The sequence below is a fragment of the Pogoniulus pusillus genome, chromosome 11 (assembly GCF_015220805.1).
Source record: "Pogoniulus pusillus isolate bPogPus1 chromosome 11, bPogPus1.pri, whole genome shotgun sequence".
In the NCBI taxonomy this organism is placed as follows: domain Eukaryota; kingdom Metazoa; phylum Chordata; class Aves; order Piciformes; family Lybiidae; genus Pogoniulus; species Pogoniulus pusillus.
The window spans coordinates 17,694,832-17,710,206 of record NC_087274.1 but is presented as its reverse complement, the minus strand read 5'-3'; the positions used below and the strand labels follow the sequence as shown (position 1 = coordinate 17,710,206).

The 15,375-nt window shown below is 54.5% G+C and overlaps 1 protein-coding gene across 1 annotated transcript; it reads right to left on the bottom strand.

The window, feature by feature from the left end:
• Positions 1 to 140: 140 nt before the first annotated feature.
• On the bottom strand, positions 141 to 14,250 carry PAIP2B (poly(A) binding protein interacting protein 2B). Its single transcript, XM_064151240.1, has 4 exons — positions 14,227 to 14,250; positions 10,534 to 10,688; positions 3,673 to 3,849; positions 141 to 2,217 (listed from the first exon to the last, which is right to left on the bottom strand). Exons 2-4 carry the CDS (start codon positions 10,675 to 10,677, stop codon positions 2,161 to 2,163), a joined length of 378 nt encoding a protein of 125 aa, XP_064007310.1. The 5' UTR covers positions 10,678 to 10,688; positions 14,227 to 14,250; the 3' UTR covers positions 141 to 2,160.
• Positions 14,251 to 15,375: the final 1,125 nt, after the last annotated feature.

Below are 15,375 nucleotides of genomic sequence, written 5' to 3'. Positions count from 1 at the left end.
GATGTTCTCTTTGGGTCCTTTCCAACCCCTGACATCCTGAGCTCCTAAACTTTCCCTGGAGCAACTTGAGACCATTTTCCCTTGTCCTATTAAAACCTTGAGGGAGACCTTCCTCCTTTTCCAAGGCAGAGACTTCTACATTGCTGTTCCCCCCAAAAGTTTATTTTTACTCCTGTTTGAAATTTACAGCATGTTGGGGGGTCAGGGTGGGGACTTTTTTTTTTTGTGGGAGGGGTGGGGTAAGAAATCAAACAGAAACCAGAGAAAAGGTGGTGGGAAAACAGCTAGCACCACCACCAAAGGTGCTTGCCCAGCCCTGTGCACTGGATCACATCCTGCAAAGCCCTGGGCACAGAGGGAGCCTCCTGCAGTGGAAGGTGATGGATTGTGCCAGAACAGAGGAGAATTTAACCCTAATTCCCCCCTGGGCAGTGACATTTGAGCCAAGCACTGGCTTTCAACTCCAGCTGCAGTAGTGCCCGGCTTGGGTGCTGGCAGGCAGTGAGGAGAGCTGTGGGGTTAGGGAGGGCACAGCCCAGAGAGTGGTTGAGTTTAATCAGCTCCAACCCCTGCTCCTCCTTCGTGTGCACAGCCCCCAGCCCCTGTCTCTCCTGCTGTGCTCTGTGCCAAGCTAATGGAGCCTCAGCAAGCCCCAGGCCCCGGCCTGGCCATTAGCTTCCATCTCTGCCAGCCCCGAGGGGAGCCCCTGCTCCTCCTCCATTAACCACTCCGTTTAAGGGAAGAAAGTGGGAGGTGAGATGCAGAGGGCTGAGCAGAAGCTGCCTTCTGCACTGCTGGAGCCAGGCACTGCTTAATGGCTGAGCCCCACCGGGAGGCTCCAGCTGCCCCAGGATCCATGCCTCACCTTGGCTCTCCCCCACTGAGCACAAGATTTAAACCACCCAGGGACCTGTTTTAGGGACCTGAAGCCTGCTCACCTCTTGCCCATGGAGAAAGAGGGCCCCAAGGGCAAGTTTACCCCATAGAAGCAAGGATTCTCATCAAGAGCTCACCAGAGCCTCGAAGGGGATGGTGAGGACCAGTAGGAACATGCTGCCCATCACTTCTGTGCATGCTCCCTAGGGCTCAGACTCATCCTAGCAGAGAGCCTAAACACAGGGAATGGAGAGCAGCAGGAAATCACTGCCCATCACCTTCTCTGTGGGTGCTCCTTGGGGCTCAAGATTCATCCCAACAGAGAGCCTAAGCAAAGGGGGTGGGGATCAGCAGGAAGTCACTGCCCATCACCTCTGTGGGTGCTCCCTGGGGCTCAGACTCATCCTGACAGAGGATCCTGCTCCTAGAGAGTCTCCTTGACACCTCTGCCACACACCTGAGGAATGGTTTATTCAGTTTTCTTGGATTTATGTCAACAAGAAATAACTCAGAGCTGCAGCCTCTAGTGCTGGGTAAGCTCCAGAACTGGGGAGGGGGAATTCCTTAAGAAGGCAGCAATGTCTTGTCAGAGCAGCCCAGCCCTTGGGGTGATGCCTGAAGGGTCTGGTCTCCCCCCTCAGGGCTCCCACAACCGATTCAAGCAGGCAGGAGTTAAGTGAAGGAGTTAAACACATCCTGGAGAGCATGGAGGAATTGAAGGTTTGCCATCTTGCTACACTTCACCTTTCCTTAAGCAAAAAACAACCAGCCAAAGTGATCCTGTTTAAGAGAAACTGGGAAAGCCAAGCACAGCTCCTGGCCCTGCTTTGCTGCCTGAGGGAGAGAGCAAGTGTGTGCAGCAGGATCTAGATTTAAACAAGGAAACATGGATTTTCCACTAGCAGCTTTGAAGCACGCACCAAAAGAGGCCTCTGAAGCAAGGGGAAGGGGGTGTGGGGGGGTTTGTGTGCTGGACTCCAGGCCAGACCTAAAGGGCTGCCAGTCCTAGAAAGCAAAAAATGCCCCCTCCCCCCCAAAAAAAAAACCCAAACCAGATGCTAAATGATACAAAGGAAGAGATAAAAAAACCCTTAGAAAAGGGGGGAGCAAAAACAGAAGAAGGGGAGAACCCACAGAGGTACTTGAAGCGTAGAGCAAGACTTCGCCACATTGCAGCAGCTCCATGGGGGGCAGAGAGTCCAGCTGGGGGCTGCCCCCTCCTCTCCTGCCCCCTGCCACCTTCCCTGACGCAGGGACACAGTCCTGCCAAAGCCTGCCTGGGCTTCAGTACTTCACACCGGGCACAAACTCCTTGGCATCTGGATTCAAGTTGCTTTTGCTCTGGAAGAGAAGAGGGAAGAGAAAGGCTGAGCGGCAGCACTCCAAGGGCTGGCACCGAGCAGCCTCCCATGCACCTGGGCCCCTGAGGTGCACCACCCCTGCTGGCTGCTTGCCAAGGATGGATGTTCATAGAATCAGTCAGGGTTGGAAGGGACCACAGGGATCATCCAGTTCCAGTCCCCCTGCCATGGGCAGGAACACCTCACACTAGATCAGGCTGTCCAGAGCCTCATCCAGCCTGGCCTGAAACACCTCCAGGGATGAGGCTTCCACCACTCCCTGGGCAACCTGTTCCAGGCTCTCACCACCCTCATACTGAACAACTTTTTCCTAACATCCAGTCTGAATTTGCCCATTTCCAGCTTTGTTCCATTCCCCCCAGTCCTATCACTGCCTGACAGCCTAAAAAGTCCCTTCTCAGCTTTCTTGCAGCCCCCTTAAGATACTGCAAGGTCACCTGGGAGCCTTTTCTCCAGACTGAACAGCCCCAACTCCCTCAGTCTCTCCTCTCAGCAGAGCACCTCCAGCCCTCTGATTATCCTCATGGACACCTCTAGACACCTTCCAGCACATCCCTATCCCTCTTGTAACAGGGGCCAAGTGTTCACAGGTGTCAAGTGGCTGCCCTGGCCCTGGTGTTCTCAGGACTCACAGATTCATGAAATGGTTTGGGTTGGCAGGGGCCTTCTCCTGGGATGCAGCAATAGAAGTGTGACCAGCAGGACGAGGGAAGTGATTCTCTACCCCTGCTCTGCTGAGACCCCACACCTGCAACACTACTTCCACTTCTGGTGTCCCCAGCGTAAGGAGGACATGGAGCTGCTGGAGCAGGTCCAGGGAAGGCCATGAGGATGAGCAGAGGGCTGGAGAACCACCCCTATGGGGACAGGCTGCGAGTGGAATAAAGGCAGCTCCAGGGAGACCTTACAGCAGCCTTCTTGTTCCTGCAAGAAATCTGGGAAGGGACTTCTGACAATGGCTTGTAGAGACATGATGAGAGAGAATGGATTGGAGCTTGAGGAGGCCAAGTTCAGACTGGAGAGTGGGAAGAAATTCTCTCCAGTGAGGGTGGTGAGACACTGGAACAGGTTGCCCAAGGAAGGTTGTGGATGTCCCCTCCCCAGGGGTATTGAAGACCAGGCTGGATGAGGCCTTTAGTGACCTGGTCCAGTGTGAGGTGTCTGGGACTGGATGACTCTTAAGGTCCCTTCCAACCTAAACCTTCTGGGGAAGAAATTGTTCCTTACATCCAACCTGAACACCCCAGTACAACTTGAGGCCATCTTCCCTGTTTCATCCTTGTAGCCAACCCCAACCTGAGCCACCTTCAGTACCTTTTCACCAGCTCTTGTACCAACATGGCTCAGAAACCACCCAAGAAAAGCCCACCCCAACCCCAGGACAGGTCCTCTGCTCTTGGCTAGACCTTGCTGCAAGTTCTCTTGAGATCCTTACCAGGATGTCCTCTGAAGTGTGGCCATCACTGACTGAGAGCCCATTGAGCTGCTGCTGTAGCTGCCCCATGCCCTGGGGCAGGTCCCTCGCTGGAATGAACCAGTCCTGCTCTTCTTCTTCCAGCATCTCCTGGAAGCAGCGATCCAGAAACTCCTGCTCCTGCAGCTCCTCCTCCACCTGCCCAAAGAGACCTGTTAGTCACAGGCACAAAGGTGCCTCGGTGCTCTCCATGCACTGTCTCCCTGTGGGACATCCTCGCTGCTTCATCTGTCTGTGCCTCGGGCAGGCCACAGGGCAAGCAGAGCTGCGTGTGGAACCTGGGTGAGATTGGCTCTGGCAGCTTAGAGCCACAGAGAAGTTTTGGTTGGAGAAGACCTTTAAGATCAAGCCCCAGCCATTAACCCAGCACTGCCAGTTCACCACTAAACCATGGCCCCCAACATAAACCTCCCCTGCTGCAACTTGAGGATCACTTGGCCCCTGGGAGAAGAGATCAATCCCCACCTGGCTCCAGCCTGCTCTTAGGGGGTTGGAGTGAGCCAGAAGGTCTCCCCCAAGCTCCTTTTCTCCAGGCTGAACAACCTCAGTTCCCTCAGCTGCTCCTCAACAAGATGTCTGCTCTAGACCCTTCACCAGCTCATCCTCTTACCTGGAGCCAGCCACAGGAGGTGCAAGGGCACAAAACATGGCACATTTTGAGCAAAGCTAAGCTGTGCTCAGGCCACTGCAGCCTGCAAGCTCCCAGCACCAGACAAATCCATAGAATCCCAGACTGGTTTTGGCAAGGGGGGACCTTTAAGGAGAGCCTTGTAGAGTAGGGTTCTAGGTTGGACTTGGTGATCCTGAGGGGCTCTTCTAACCTAGATATTGCTGTGATTCTGTGTGATTTAAAGCTCATCCAGTCCAACCCCACTGCAGTCAGCAGGGATGATGCCTGTAACTAGAGCAGGTTGCTCAGAGCCCCAAACAGCCTGAGCTGGGATGCTTCCATGTGTGGCACATCTCCCACCTCTCTGGGGGCCACGGGCCAGGGTCTCAGCACCCTCAGAATAAATTCAGTCTGAAGCTGGCTCTCTGTCAGTTCCAAGCCCTCACCCCTTGTCCTGTCTGCCCCCAGCTCTGCAATTGTCCCTTTTAAGCACTGAAAGGCCACCAGAAGGTCTCCCCAGAATCCAGAAGGGAAAGGGAGAGGATTTAAGGGACCTCATGCTCCATCAGCTCCCAGATTTGAGGCTGTCCAGCCCCAGCAGAACTGCAGAGGGTGGCTCTCAGGACCCACAGCTGGCCAGCAGCATTTGATGCCATGTATACAGTTCTGGAGCCCCCAACAGCAGGAGGACATGGAACTGCTGGAGCCAGTCCAGAGGAGGCCACAAAGATGCTCAGAGGGCTGCAGCAGCTCTGCTATGAGGACAGGCTGAGAGAGATGGGGCTCTGCAGCCTGGAGGAGAGAAGGCTTTGAGGAGACCTTGGAGTGGTCTTCCAGTATCTGAAGTGGGCTACAGGAGGGCTGGGGAGGGACTATTGACATTGTAATGACAGGACAAGGAGGAATGGGTTTAAAACTGGCAGAGAGGAGATGCAAACTGGATGTTAGGAAGAAGTTCTTTCCAGTGAAGGTGGTGAGACACTGGCACAGGTTGCCCAGGGAAGGTTGTGGAGCACAGAATCACAGATCTTTGACCACATTCTGTGATTCTGTGCTCCACAACCTCCTTGGAGGTGTTCAAGGCCAGGTTGGATGAGGCCTTGAGTGACCTGTTCTACTGGGAGGTGTCCCTGCCTATAGCAGGGGAGCTGCAACCGTATGAGCTTTGAGGTCCCTTCCAACCTAAACCATTCTGTGATTCTCTGTGGATCCCCTCAGCGGTGCCAGGGCTCTGCCAGCCTGTTCTGCTTCCTCTCCTCTCACCCCAGCTATGCCAGCACCGACACAGGGTGGCAGTCAACTCCCACTGAGTCCACCCTGCCTGAAACCATCTCTGCTGCAGGAAATCTCCTCCTGAAGCCAAGCTTTGGCTCGGGATCCCAGAGCAGAAAGCTGCTGAGGCTGGAGGGGGTGTGTGGGAGCAAAGCCAGGCAGGAGCCGGGGTGCTGAGGTCCTGGCCTCACTCCAGCCCATCCATGCTTGCACTAAGCAGCTGCTCCCATCTTCCAGGCTGGTTATCTCTGGGTGCTGGCTGGAGTGAGTAAAAGTTGGTCTCCAGCTGAAGAAGAACAAGGTCACCAGGGAAAAAAACAAAACACCAAAAGAGCAGCTGGGGTGAGAGCCAGAAAACAGCAGGAATGTGAGCAGCTGCTTCCAGCCCAGCAGTGGAGAGAATCCAGTCAGCGAGGCCACGGAGCACAACCTGCTCCAGAAAGCTTCAACCCTGTCCACATTTTCACCAGAAGGCAGAAACTATGACCAAAGTTGGCTGCAGGGGCAGGGGAGAAGAGCACAGGGCTGGTAAGGAGCAGCTGAGTGAACTGGGGGTGTTCAGCCTGGAGAAAAGGAGGCTGAGGGGAGACCTTCTGGCTCTTTACAGCTCCCTGAAAGGAGGCTGGGACAGCTGGGGGTTGGTCACTTCTCCCAAGAAATAGGGCAAAAGGAAACGGCCTCAAGTTGCTCCAAGGAAAGTTTAGTTTGGGCATGAGGAACAATTTCTTCCACAAAAGGGTTGGCAAAGGCCTGGCCCAGGCCAGTGGTGGGGTCCCCATCCCTGGAGGGGTTTCAAAGCCATGGAGCTGTGGTGCTGAGAGCCATGGTTCAGTGGCATCCTGGCAGTGCTGGGGGCAGGGTTGGACTTGATGCTCTTCAAGGTCTTTCCCAACCGAAATGATTTCATGGTTCTGTGGAAAGTGGAGCTCTGGAACTCACCATGCCCTGTTCTGCAGCCCCTCAGGGCCCACCCATAGCAGGAATCCCACCCACAGTGGTACCAACTTCCAGCTTACCCACATCCAGCCACTGCTAAAATCCCACTCAGGAGAAAAACTCTCTCCTAGTTCTCAAACCTCAAATGCTGTCTCCAAGCCTCAGCTACTAAACAACTTCTCACCACCAGCCTGGTGGGGTCTGGCCAGGGAAAAAAAAAAAAAAAAGAAAATCCCCTTTATTGCTCTGAGGACATCTCCCCACTGGCCTCAGCTGGGTTTCCAGGAGCTCTCCTGAAGCTGCACGCAGTGCACACTGGACCACAGAATCAGTCAGGGTTGGAAGGGACCACAAGGATCAGCCAGTTCCAATCCCCCTGCCACAGGCAGGGACACTTTACACTAGATCAGGCTGTCCAGAGCCTCATCCAGCCTGGCCTGAAACACCTCCAGGCATGAGGCTTCCACTACCTCCCTGGGCAACCCCTTCCAGGCTCTCACCACCCTCATACTGAACAACTTCTTCCTAACATCCAGTCTGAATCTGCCCATTTCCAGCTTTGTTCCATTCCCCTCCAGTCTTACTGCTACCTGACAGCCTAAGAAGTCCCTCCTCAGCTTTCTTGTAGCCCCCTTAAGATACTGCAAGGCCACAATAAGGTCACCTGGGAGCCTTCTCCTCTCCAGACTGAACAGCCTCAGCTCCCTCAGTCTCTCCTGTGGTTAAGAAGCCACCCCAGGAGAGGTGACAATGCCTGTGCTGGCATCTGTGCTTCCACAGGAGCCAGCCCACAGCTCTGCACTCATCCCAGCACTTCAAGTCCAGGTAGAAATTCTGTCTCCTCTGAGCCTCAGTGCTGCTGGCCTCACTCCAACCCAGTTCTGCAGCATCTTGTTCCCCTTACCACATCGTTTTGGGCCACTGGGGCCACTGGCAGTGCTGGTTGCAAGGCAAGGATGTGGTGCAGATGGTGGTCCTGGACCTGCCTGCTACCCCTTCAGCTAAAACCATCAACTCACAACAAGCCAACCAAGAGACCAAGGGATTTGTATTTGCTCAAGGCTCTTCTTTGTCTTCTCCTGGGTATTTACTGCAGCTCTGTCACCTGCCCCAGCCTCACCTGCTGGCAGCACACTCGGAGCTCAGCACCAGAGCTCACCACTCCCTTTTTGCCCTCCGGGGTGTGCTGCCTCCATGGGAAAGGGATCACTGCCGAGATAAATAAGGGTGAAGGGTGCCAAGCAGATCTTGGTTTCTTGAGAACACCCTCCTGTGCCCTTTGCACAGGGTCTGCAGGGCAGAAAGCCTCTGTGGAGAAGGCAGGGCAGTAGAGTGGCCTCGAAGCTGAGGGGGAGCAAGTGGGTCTGGAGGGAGGTTCAGCCTAAATCTGCCAGAAGCCCCAAATCTCTTGGGTGACCAAAATCACAGGAGGGTTTTGGCTGGGAAAGACCTTGAAGATCATCAAACCATCACCTGCTAAGGAACCACTGAACCGTGGCCCTGAGCACCACATCTCCACAGCTCTGAAACCCCTCCAGGGATGGGGACTCCACCACTACTCTGGGCAGCCCTAGGCCAGGCCTTGACCATCCTTTTGTGGAAGAAATTCTTCTTCATGCCCAACCGAAACCTCCTCTGGGGCAACTTGAGGCCATTTACTCCCAAGGAATAAACAACGAGACAAGACCTGCCCCACCTGGCTCCAACCTCCTTTCAGGGAGCTCTAGAGAGTGAGAAGTTCTCCCCTGAGCCTCCTTTTCTCCAGGCTGAACAGTTCCCTCTGCAGCTTCTCACAAGATTTGTGCTCCAGACCCTTCCCCAGCTTCCCTGCTCTGCTCTGGACGCACTCCAGCACTTCAGTGCCCTTCTGCAGTGGGAGGCACAGATCTAGAATCCACCATCAGCAGAAGGGACACTGCTGCCATTGGCTTCTTTGTGCCCTCATCAACAGCATCTCTTCTCCTGGGGGCACTCAGGACCAGGATGGAACTGAATGAGAAACATGAGGTGCAGCATCCCAAGTCTAGCTCCATGAACTCCAGGACAGCTGCTCGTGGGAGTGCTGCCTGCTGACAGAGAAAGGCTCTGCTGCAGGGCAGCTCTCCCTCCCCCAGCAGACACATGAACTACCAGGCCTTTGGAGAGGGACTCCAGCTTCTGCACAAACCACTTTCCAACCTCGAACCAAGCACCAGTGCTTCACCTGGAGGCCAAAGGGCTGAGCTCCCAGGACAGGGCTGTGGGGTTGGTGTGGAGAAGTGAGGGCTGGCAGAGCAGGGTGAGGATCTTGGCAAGGCAGAGCCCAGCACAGCAAAGCCCTCAGGCCTCGGCTTCGTTCTCCTCCCTTCTCCACCCCTGGGGACCTTCCCTCTGGCAGGGAGCTGCAGTGTGCTTTGCCTTCCTCAGGCTTTTAACCAAGCCAGGGCTTTGCACTCATTAACTAATTAATCTCACCCACTTCCAGCAGCCCAGCTGCTGCTGGGGGCCGCTGGCTGGCGTCAGTCACCACCACACAGCCTGGAGGCACAGCCGAGTGCCAGCTTGTCACAGCAGGGCACCTGGCAGCTGCTGCTCTCACTGTCCCCACTGGCTGCAGTTGCCTCCCGGGAGAGCAGGACTCCAGCACTGCCACGGAGATCTGCTGCTGGGAACACTACAGAGATGAGGAAACCCTCCTCTGGTGCCCGGGGGCTGCCTTGGCTCCAGTGTGCAGGGTCGTGCCTTTTCTCCACAAGAAAGAGGTCTTCAAGGCACACCAGAAGGTCTTGAGAACTTAGCTGTCCCACTAGGGACACGGCATCCAGTGGCCAAGGCTCCTCCCAAGTGGCCTGGCTGCTCCAAGCGTGTTTGGGATTGTTTCACAGAGCAGGGACCTCTGGAGGTCATCTAGTCCCAAAACGGGACTGAAAGAAGTGAAAGAAGTCCCAGCTGCAGGGGCTCCTGGCTGGCTCAGCACAGCTACAAAGGCTCTCCACTTCCAAGCACTGGTTTTGATGATGGTCCTCTCCCTCCAGCTGAGCTTATGGGAAGCCAAGGCCTTGGTGATCACAGCAAAGCAGAGGAGAAGACAATGGTGCTGTCAACACTCCTCTGAGGAAGGGCTGACAGGGTCTGACTGGCAGGACAAGGGGTGAAGGTTTGCCCTGACAGGATGAGGGGTGAAGGTTTGCCACTTAAGAGTGAGAGTTAGCCTAGAAAAGGAAGCAGTTTACTGAGAGTGGTGAGGCACTGGCGCAGGTTGCCCAGAAAGGTGGCAGATGCCCCAACCTTGGAGACCTTCCAGGCTAGGCTGGATGGGGCTGTGAGCAACCTGACTGATCTGCTCACTGCAGGTTGATCCTTAAAAGGTCTCTTCCAACCCAAACCATTCCATGATCCCATGATGTGGGAGGGTGAGAGGCATCCTGAGGGTTTGTTTTTTCCCACCTTCATCCACGGCCTTGCAGATCCAACATAAACAAGAAGACTCTTCATCTGAGCCACCAGCTCTGTGCTTGCACTCACACATGGAACCCACCAAAGGGAAACAGAATCCCAGAAACATGCAGGCTGGCAAAGCCCTCAGGATCACCAAGCCCAACCTAGAACCCTACTCTACAAGATTCACCTTCAACCATATCCCCAAGCACCATATCCAAACAACCCTGAAACACATCCAGGCTGGGTGTCTCCACCACCTCCCTGGGCAGCTCATTCCAGTCCCTCAACACTTTCTCTGGGAAAAACTTTTTCCTCATGTCCAGTCTAAACCTCCCCAGCCTCAGCTTGAGGCCATTCCCCCTTGTTCTGTCTCCAGTTACATGAGATGAGCCCAGCAGCAGCCTCTGCACAATGTCCCTTCAGGTAGTTGTAGACAGCAATGAGGTCTCTCCTCAGCCTCCTCCTCCTCCTCACCATCCCCAGCTCCCTCAGTCACTCCTTGTCAGATTTATTCTCCAGGCCCTTCCCCAGCTTTGTTTTTAGGCACAGGAAGGTGGAGCTGGCAGCCACCCCCATGGCCCTACCTGTCTGTTGAAGTCTTCTTCATTCTCCATCCACATGTACTCAGCAAAGGGGTTGGACTCCTTCTCATCGTGGCCATTCACTACCTGCTCCTCTTTGGCTGTGGGACTGGAGGCCGTTGTGCTGGCGAGCTCAGAGCCATTCATTATTCCTGACTCTGGGAAGAGAAAGAAGGAGCTGAAGGAGCTGCTGGGGGACCTCCTGTGATCCCCAAACCATGCTGGGCATCCAGCTGATAACAACAGACTCAGGAAAAGAGACACTGATTTCAGGGATCTAAAGCCCTGGAGAGCAGCTCAGTGTGAGAGAGGGGAGCCTGGAAAAACTCTGCTGGAAACAGTAACGGATTGAATCAGAGAATGAACCAGGTTGGAAAAGAGCTCTGAGATCACAGAGTCCAACCTATCACCTAACCCTTCTAATTAACTAACCCATGGCACTAAGTGCCTCATCCAGCCTCCCCTGGAACACCTCCAGGGATGGTGACTCCACCACCTCCCTGGGCAGCCCATTCCAATGCCAATCACTCTCTCTGTCAAGAACTTCCTCCTAACATCCAGCCTGAACCTGCCCTGGCACAGCTTGAGACTGTGTCCCCATGTTCTGCCCCCGGGTGCCTGGCAGAAGAGACCAACCCCACCTGGCTACAACCTCCCTTCAGGTAGTTGTAGACAGCAGTGAGGTCTGCCCTGAGCCTCCTCTGCTGCAGGCTGCACACCCCCAGCTCCCTCAGCCTCTCCTCACAGGGCTGTGCTCCAGGCCCCACACCAGCCTTGCTGCCCTTCTCTGGACATGTTTCAGCACCTCAACATCTTTCTTAAATTGAGGGCCCCAGAACTGGACACAGCATTCAAGGTGTGGCCTGACCAGTGCTGAGCACAGAGCAGAATGACCTCCCTGGGCTTGCTGGCCACACTATTGCTAATCCAGGCCAGGATGCCATTGGCCTTCTTGGCCACCTGTGCACACTGCTGGCTCATGTTCAGTCACTGCCAACCAGTCCCCACCCCCGGGTCCTTCTCTGCCTGGCTGCTCTCCAGCCACTCTGTCCCCAGGCTGTAGCACTGCATGGGGTTGTTGTGGCCACAGTGCAGAACCTGGTACTTGGCCTTGTTAAAACTCCTGGCATTGGACTGTGCCCATCTGTCCAGGTCCCTCTCTACTGAGTCATAATTAAAAAGGGATCTGACTGGGTGAACAGGGAGAACTGTGAAAAGAGAGGGAATTTTGAGCAACTTCTGCTCCTTTCTCCCCAGATTTGGAAAATAAGGGTGTTCAACCAAGCAGCATTTAGATGGCAGATGGAAATAGGCTCAGTTGGGAGGGACAAAATATGGAGGAAGAAAATAGATCTCATCATCCAAACTGAGATCAGAGAGCTCTGAGCTCAAAGGAATTGATCCTTCAGGAGGAGTGGATAAAAAAAGCCCTGTTTTAGCTGGTAGTCTGTGAGTAAGTGTGGTAGCTTTCATGAGGCCCAATACCAGAGGTAAATCTCCATCCCTGGAGATGTTTAAAACACACATAAATGTGGTGCTAAAAAGTATGGTTTAGCACCAGACTTGCCAGAGTCAAGGAATAGTTGGACTCAGTCTTAAAGGTCCTTTCCAAACTAAATGATTCTATTTGCTATAACTCAGGCTTCCAACACAAGATCCCTGATGCTTCCAGGCTGCTTTCACCCCAGGCAGGGTGCTCTTCCCAACTCCTCTCTGCTGGAAGCAGTACAGCACCTCCCTGGTAGGAATTTCTCCAGGGGTTTGACCCCTCAAGGGATAGTCTGAAGGCACTTGGTGTGGCCTTAAGCAAAGGCTGACCCTGACCAGCAGCTGCTGGAGAGGTGGTGAACAAAGCTTGGATAGGCACCAACTCCCCTAACACCCAGCCTGTCCAGCCAGCACTTCAGGGAGTCACAGAATGGGCTGGCTTGGAAGGGACCTCCAAAGCTCATCCAATCCAAGCCCCTCTGCAGTCACCAGGGATATCCTCAGCTAGATCAGGCTGCCCCAGAGCCCTGCTGAGCACAGCATGGGGATGAGAGCATCCCATGGGAGCAAGGGCAGGCAAACATTACCTCTGAGGTACTGCTTTAGTAGCCAAAACACAAGAGGAGAGGGGAAAAAAAAAAAAAGTGTTTTGTGTTGTTTAAATCTATTTGGGTCTGAAGAACCTGAACTTGTGAGTTCCCTGCCACCAGCTGCACCTGAAGGACCCAAAATAGTAGTTCCCCCATCAGCTCCATCTGAAGGGCTCAAAATTGGGTTTTCCCCTCACCAGCAGGACCCAAAATTGTGCTTACTCCCATATCAGCAGCACCTGAAGGTGCTAAAACTGTGGTTCCCCCTCCCACCAGCTGCACCTAAAGGACCCAAAATTGTGGTTCCCCCCCACCAGCTGTGCCTGAAGGACCCAAAACTGTGGTTCCCCCCCACCAGCCGGACCCAAAACTGTATTTTCCTCCCATCAGCTGCACCTGGAGCACCCAAAATTCTGGTTTCCCTCCAGCAGCAGGACCCAAAATTGCAGTTCCCCCCTACCAGCAGGACCTAAAGTTGTGTTTTCCTCCCACCAGCTGCACCTGAAGAACCCAGAATTGTGGTTTCTCCCCACCACACACCTTGAGTCAGTGCTCAGAGCATGCCAGTAGCCCCTGGCAGCAGCCCTGGCTGTGCAGGGCCATTCCTGCCTGGAAAACCATCCTGGCAGAGCACATTTTCCTGCCTGGCTGAGGCAGGCTCCATGTGTGCTTTGCTCTGCATACTATTGCTGTGAGTCACCACAGCAGCTCTGCCACCAGCAGCCTGTTGATGCTCCAACCAAGCAGACAGGGAGCCAGAGAAGCCACAGCAAGCTCAGGACTCACCAACACCACTCAGATTAATGCAAAGTCTGAAAGCTCCTTGGATTTGTTCCTTTTTTTCCCCTGGAAAATTATGTAGACTATGAAAAAAAAATCCTCAGCCTGGAGATGGAGAGCTCAGAAAGGCATCCAGAGAACACAAAGCACCTCCTGAGAGCTGCATGAATCCTGAGGAGCTGCAGTATGGGGGATAGGTTGGACTGGATGATCTTGGAGGTCTCTTTCAACCTGTCTGATTCTATGAGGGTGAACTAAGAGGTCCCCCCTAGTCCTTACAAACTATCATCATCCTCAGTGCTCCCATGCTCACCTGGGGCTGGAAGAGCAGCCTGGCAAGGGAAATATATGGGACAAGATGAGGTGGGGAATGGAAATTGGGCCCCAGGTTGGCATTTGGGTGATGTTTGAAGGCACTAAGTCATGGAATCATGTAGGCTGGAAAACATCTTGAAGATCATCAAGTCCAACCATGATGCTCCAAGGCTACAGTACCCAGCCCCAGCTGGGGCCACCAGGTGGTCCTGGCTCTGTTGAGCTGCAAATAATCAGTAGTGTGATTAATTAGCACAAGTGATTTGAAGAGGGCAAACTCAGCAGCTCAGGAAGACGCCAACACAACATCACCATCCTGACACTGAGGACACCTGGAGAGGACAGGCTGTGACTGCCTATGTTTCTTTGGGGACATGGCCCTCAAGGCCTGTGCTGCTGCTGCTGCAGAGCTGGCATCATTCTGCCCCGATGCAGAGTGCCCTGTGGGTGTCACCTGCCCTTCAAAGCTACAGGGCAGAAGCAAGAGGCTCCCAACTCCTCAGAGCTCAAGGTGTGACCTCACCAGTGCTAAGCACAGGGTGGGGACAACCCCTGCCCTGGTCCTGCTGGCCACACTCTTGCTGATGCAAGAAGGGCAGAAACTTCATGGCACAAGAGGTGGCAGACAGCGAGGTCACACTGTGGCTGGAACAGGCTGTCCTGGGAGGAGAAAGTGCAGGCAGGAGAGGCTCCAAGCAGGAATGCTGTGGGCTCCTGAGCTGGAGTAGCACAAGGCAGAGGGAGTTATTAATACTCCAGACAGGGCAGGTTGGACACCCATGCGCCTCTGCTCCCTCCAGGCAGGCCAGCAGACCATTTCCTTACCTCACTCAGGAGGACAGCACACAGCAGAACAATCTGGAGTCACCTGCAGCAACCCTCAGGAGCTCCTGGAAGGCAAAATTCTTCCCGAGCCTCACTCCTGGCTGGTCCCCGGGAGCATCCCTGCCTCAGGCCACGCGTGGCTCCTCCTCTTCACCTCCAAAGGGTTAACAAATCAGCACCAGGCAAGAACGACAGAGCACAGCTGCCTGCTTGGCTCAAGCAGAGGGACATATGTTCCCTCCTCACCCTCCCAGGCTGCATGGCCAGAGCCCAAGCCTCAGCAGAGGCTGCTCGGGCGGGTTGGGTGCTGCAGGAGGCTGGCTGGCCCAGGCTCCTGCTCTATAAATAGCTTCAGGAATCATCCTGTGTGCAGATAGCTTGCAGGACAACCCACCCAGGCTCTAGAGAAAAAAAACTCTCAGCCCTTCTCTTCACTCTGACAGCTTCTCTTCCTCCTGCCTGCCCTACAAGGCCTTAACTAGACAGAGAGGTTGGTGCTGCATCCTCAGCCCTCTGCCACCAGCATTCTTATCCCAGCTGCACTTTGGCTTTAATAGGATCAGAGAATCCCAGCATGGTGAGGTTGGAAGGGATCTCTGGAGATCATCCAGTCCAACCCCACTGCTAAAGCAGGGCACCCACAGCAGCTCCCCCAGGATCACAATGGCCAGGGGGATCTGGACTCTCTCCAGAGAAGTCTCCACAATCTCTTTCTGGGCAGCCTGCTCCAGGGCTCCAGCACCCTCACAGCAAAGTTTTCCCTCATGAAATGTCCTGGGTTCCAGTTTGTGCCCATTGCCCCTTGCCCTGTCATTGGGCACCACTGGGAAGAGTCTGGCCCCATCCT

Excerpts from the sequence above, each read along its gene's own strand:
- PAIP2B (XM_064151240.1), bottom strand. The coding sequence starts at position 10,677 with ATGAATGGCTCTGAGCTCGCCAGCACAACGGCCTCCAGTCCCACAGCC. Across the intron at positions 3,850-10,533 it reads AAGAAGACTTCAACAGACAG|GTGGAGGAGGAGCTGCAGGA; the intron begins GTAGGGCCATGG and ends CTCTTTGGGCAG. Across the intron at positions 2,218-3,672 it reads ACACTTCAGAGGACATCCTG|AGCAAAAGCAACTTGAATCC; the intron begins GTAAGGATCTCA and ends CTTCTCTTCCAG.